We start from the raw sequence: 5,624 nt of genomic DNA, 5'->3' as shown, positions 1-5,624 counted from the left end.
CTTAAAATAATTTAACATTATGTAAATCTTGTGTCATGTTTGTACTATTACATATCTTGTTTATTTTTTAGGTATTGGAAGAAATTTCATGTTATCCTGAGAATAACGACGCAAAGGAACTAAAGCGTATTTTAACACAACCTCATTTCATGGTAAGTAATAATTAAACTTCCATAGAACTGAAACCTCACTTTCAAAAGAAGTTTTTAAATTACCCTCATAAAATGTAGCCAGCTTCATCTCATGCATTTTTGTCCATATCATATGAGACTATTAAGATTATAATACCAGGTAATACCAAATATTTTAAGATTCTTTTGTTTACTTTGTGTCACAACCGTAAAGATACTCTTGGTGAAGTGGCTTTTCAAGGACTATACTCATCAGACAAGGGATTTTCTTTCTTATGGGATAGTCCTTTAGTCACTGGAACTGTTTATGTTACTTAAACCACAAAGAACTAAAATTAGAGACAGTTTTCAGTAATAAAGAATTGTCTGAATCTAGGTGATATATGGGAAGAACTACATCTCTTTTGACAATGCAAAATTGCTGCACTTTCTGGGTTCATTTCTACTATATAGAAAATGGGGATAACACCTGTATTTAGCCAAATATAAAGCTAAATAACTAAACAAAGCTCAAAATAGATAAGATACTTTTCTGTGGAAAAAGGTCCATGCATATCTACCTAACTGCAATAGAAAAACACAATTACAGATGGAAATTCATGTTGAATATACCATTTTAAAAGCATTAACCACATCAGTTTATGTGGAAAAATATGTGAAAAGTGGAAAATTTACCTCACTGCCCTTTGGGAGAAAATCTGACTTAAAAGCCTTGTTCTTATTACTACTATTGCAGATGATACTTTGAATTTTTATTTATGTATTTACTTTTGAGATAGAATCTCACCCTGTCACCCAGGGTGAAGTGCAGTGGCGCGATCTCAGCTCACTGCAGTCTCTGCCTCCCAGGTTCAAGCAATTCTCCTGCCTAAGCCTCCCAAGTAGCTGGGATTGCAGGCATGTACCACGACACCTGGATAATTGTTATATTTTGAGTAGAGACGGGGTTTTACCATGTTGGCCAGGTTGGTCTAGAACTCCTGACCTTACCTCCGACCTCAGCCTCCCAAAGTTCTGGGATTACAGGCATGAGCCACCATGCCTGGCCACAGGTGACACTTCTAAAATAATAGTAATAGTATAATATGTGTATCAAAGCAATTACCTGTGAGTTATTATATATATGCTGTTTTATGATAGTGTTTCTAAACCTTTAACCAAGTTATTGAAATAATTTTTTTTTCCTCAAAGTAACTACCTGGAAAGAAGCAATTACCATATTCATCCTTCCTAACTCTCCCACCCAAGCATTAAAGGCTGAATTCAAGTATAATCCCTGAGAGTATTTGACTTTATCCTATGATAACAGCACTGTCCAGTGAATTACCATTAGGATACAGGTTCTAATGGCTGTGGATGAGTGCATTTTTACAACCTAGGTGCATAAACACAGAACTTCGTTCAAATCTCACCTCTGTTGTCAAGATCTCTTGTAACCTCTCTACACTTCTCTTGGACTTTCTCTTCTCTAACTCTTTTCCACTTGTTTGTATTCACCTGCATAACATTCTAATGCTTTCTGGCCTGCCAGAGCAGGTCCCTTCCTGGTGAATGAGCCAGGGCAATTTTTCTTTGTCCTTCCATATCCTGGCCCAATTTTGTTGTTCTCATTGAGCTTAGGATCTCATTTAGTCATTGTGATTATCTCTATTTCACAGAGCAGGAGAATAAAGTATATGCTTTGTTAATAATCCTCAGATTTGATGAATCACAAATATCTGCAGTAAAATTACCATTAATATTATCTTGTTCACTGTTTCATGCGTATGTGCTGTGTTTCCCCAGATTATAATTCATTCCCTTTTAAACAGCAAGTCTTCTATAGTAGGGGTCTCCAACCCCTGGGCCACTACCAGTACCCATCCGTGGCCTGTTAGGAACCAGGCCGCACAACAGGAGGTGAGCAGCAGGCCAGCAAGCATTACCACCTGTGTCCCCCTCCTGTCAGATCAGCCTAGGAATTAGATTCTCATAGAAGCGGGAACCCTATAGTGAACTGTGCATGCGAGGGATCTAGGTCGCATACTCCTTATGAGAATCTAATGCCTGATGATCTGAGGTAGAACAGTTTCATCCCAAAACCATCCCCTGACCTCTGTCCCCACCCCACCCACCCTGCCACCATCCGTGGAAAATTATCTTCCACAAAATGGGTCCCTGGTGCCAAAAGGTTGGGGACCACTGTTCTATAGTATAAAAGTGGTTAAAGCTGTGAATTCAGATGACCTGGGGTTGAACTCCATCCTTGCCACCCTAACTTTATGAACTCTGACTCGTGGAGTCAGAATAAGAATTAAGTAGCTGATAAATCTACTGCACGTAGCACAATGCTTGACATATGCTTAATGCCTAATAGATGTTATCTAATACCTATTATTAGTTGCTCCATAGTATCTATCATTTATAGGGCATGTAGTAAGTTATCAGTAAAACCTTGAATAGATTAGGAACCTGCCCATTTTCAGATAGGTTAGCCTCTCCTTGGCTGACTGCTCTATGCAGTGTTCCATAGCTGGAAACAGATATATAATAAATTTTGGACCAGGCACAGTGGCTCATGCCTGTAATCCCAGCATTTTGGAAGGCCAAGGCAGGAGGATTGCTTGAACCCAAGAGTTAAAGACCAGCCTGGGCAATGTAGGGAGACCCCATCTCTACAAAAAATTAAAAATAAACTAGCCAGACATGGTGGCACATGCCTGTAGTCCCAGCTACTTAGGAGGCTGAGGTGGGAGGATCACATGAGCCTGGGAGGTCAGGGCTGAAGTGAGCCATGATGGCACCACTGCACTTCAGCCTGGGCAACAGAGCGAGACCCTGTCTCAAAAAATAAAAAATAAAAAATGTCAGGCACTGTGACTCATGCTTATAATCCCAGCGCTTTGGGAGGCTGAGGAATGAGAGTCATTTGAGGTCAGGAGTTCGAGACCACCCTGGCCAACATGGTGAAACCTGTCTCTACTAAAAATACAAAAATTAGCTAGGCATGGTGGTGGGCACCTGTAGTCCCAGCTACTCAGGAGACTGAGGCAGGAGAATCTCTTGAACGCAGGAGGCAGAGGTTGCGGTGAACTGGGATCGCACCACTGCACTCCAGCCTGGGAGACAGAGTGAGACTCCATCTAAATAAAAAATAAAAATAAATAAAAGCCTTCCAGGCCATTGTAGGGAGTCTACAGTTTTCTCCTGATTGCAATAGGATGACACTAAGTGATGGCACACAGGAAAATATCTGATCTGTGCTTTGCTGGAGCCGAAGTGTAGAAAACGGACCGTAGCGGGGATAAGGGTTTAGGGAGACCAATCGGCAGGCTGTTGTGAGAGGTGGTAGAGGCTTGGAGAAAGGTGAGGATGGTAGAACATGGGCAGATGGGGTTTCTCTGTCGGAGATGGTTACATACAAGAGGACTTGCTTGTGGTTGGGATGTAACCTAGTGTGATTAAACCCATTTCACAATTCAGAGAGGAAATTGTGCCCTAACAAGGTAAAGAGACTTGTTTAAGGTCACTCACCTAGTCAGTGGCCTCAATGAGGTTCAAGCCAGATCTTGCTGGCGCCAAAGCCCATGCTCTTAAAAGTCAGTTGATTTATAATGCTAATCAGTTTTCTAATAAATTTAAGTTGAGCTCGTTGGTCATTCCCAAATAAGCTTATGTGTGGATAATATCTTATGTGGGAAATATAATTCTGAGATATATATATATATGCTATGTTAAATGAGCTTTTAAATGCTGAGGCTTTCTATCTTATAAGCATTTTTTAAATCATAATTTCAAAATCTTGGTATTTTTAAAGAAATATTAATAGCTAAGGGGAAATATGTTAATACTTATAATTTTTTTATTATGCCAAGGTTTGGGAGTTATTCTTGGCATATTTATAATTTCAGACTTATTTGCTCAGTCATCCGAATTTTTCTTTGCTTTCTGATTATTATAACATGAGGATTTAATGTTGAATTGCCCAACACTGAAAATGCAGCTACTTGTAAATATTTACAGTAACTAAAGGGAGAGGAAATAAGGGTAAATTTAAACAACTTTAAAACTCTGTGTTGTTTTTGTTTTTGTTTTTGTTTTTTAAGAGACAGGGTCTTGCTCTATTGCCCAGACAGGAGTGCAGTGACACCTTCTTAGCTCACTGTAGCCTTCAGCTCCTGGGCAAAGCAATCCTCCTGCCTTAGCCTCCCAAGTAGCTGGGACTACAGGCATGCACCACCATGCCTGTCTACTTTTTTTTATTTTTTGTAGAGACTGGGGTCTCACTTTGTTGCCCAGACTGGTCTTGAACTCCTGAGCTCAAACAGTCATCCTTCCTTGGCCTCCCAAAATGTTGGGATTACAGGCATGAGCTACCACACCTGGCCTAAAATCTGTATCTTTAGAGGTCATCATAAAAGAATATTATCTCACTGATTCCTTTTTTAGTTATTCCATTTGAAAGGCTGACTTTTTAAAAAGAACATTCCCTTTGCTTGTTGCAGTTGTAAAATATGAAACATTAAATAGTCAGATTTTTTCACTCTAGTCTGATGTTGTTAGTTGTCTTATACATATCCTTACTATAGTACAAAAAGTGAAAGTGTTTTTATCCTATTACGTGATTGTTACGTATTTAAAACTGACAGCTATTTCAGCTTAGTAACAACTGCTCACTCATACGTCTTAACATATTTGAAGAAAAATGTTCAAATTTTGGTTTCTCTATTTTTTATTTTACATACTCTTTTAAGCTTTTAAAAAGATAGTCTGTAAGTGGCCCCCTTTTTCTATTTGGATATGAATTAGAACTTTAGGTTAAGTTTCATTTTATGGTAGCAATCATTTACAGTGCCAAATTGTGGTTAATATTGAGTATGACCTTATTTGGTGACATCATTTGAGCATTTTTCTTTTAAAGTCCAGTTTGGGTATTATTTTATTATTGTGGGCTTATTCTTCCTTGTAAATAATGCATTAAATACAAATGTTTGCTTATATAATTTAAAAGAATGAGTAGAGGTCTGTAATCCCAGCACTTTGGGAGACTGGGGTGGGTGAATTACATGAGCTCAGGAGTTCAAGATCAGCCTGGGCAACATGGCAAAACCCCATATCTACAAAAAATATAACAATTATCTGGGTGCGGTAGCACATGGCTGTGGTCCCAGCTATTCGGGAGGCTGAGGTGGGAGGTTCACTTGAGCCCAAGAGGTCAAGGCTGCAGTGATATGACAAACATAATTTTAGCAAATGAAATGTTCCAGTTTTTATGTTACCGAGTTTTGCTTTTTGTCCTAAATCTTAGTTTCTTAACGTGACCACAATTAAATCAGAAAAAGAGGGATTTGCCCACATAGCACAGCCTCTATACTTGGGCTCAGGAGTACCAGTACAGGGTCCAGTCAGTGTACTGGTGAGGAAGCCAAGGTCCCCAGGGCCATCATGGAGCCCTACTTTCTTTCTTTTTTTTTTTTTTCTTTTTGAGATGGAGTCTCGCTCTGTCGCCCAGGC

General features: G+C 39.3%; 1 protein-coding gene across 1 annotated transcript in view; it reads left to right on the top strand.

Annotated features, from left to right (window-relative positions):
• LOC108513361 (peripheral plasma membrane protein CASK-like) overlaps window positions 1-5,624 on the top strand; it is a gene marked incomplete at its 5' end in the record, with an annotated part of 161,015 nt that overhangs the window by 85,636 nt on the left and 69,755 nt on the right. The window contains 1 exon segment of the mRNA XM_017849106.1: window positions 72-152. Within this exon segment, the coding sequence (XP_017704595.1) occupies window positions 72-152 (81 nt within the window).

The sequence above is a fragment of the Rhinopithecus bieti genome, unplaced genomic scaffold (assembly GCF_001698545.2).
Source record: "Rhinopithecus bieti isolate Rb0 unplaced genomic scaffold, ASM169854v2 scaffold_32986, whole genome shotgun sequence".
Taxonomy (NCBI): Eukaryota; Metazoa; Chordata; class Mammalia; order Primates; family Cercopithecidae; genus Rhinopithecus; species Rhinopithecus bieti.
Note: the sequence above shows the minus strand (reverse complement) of the source record. Positions and strands in the feature narration are given on the sequence as shown.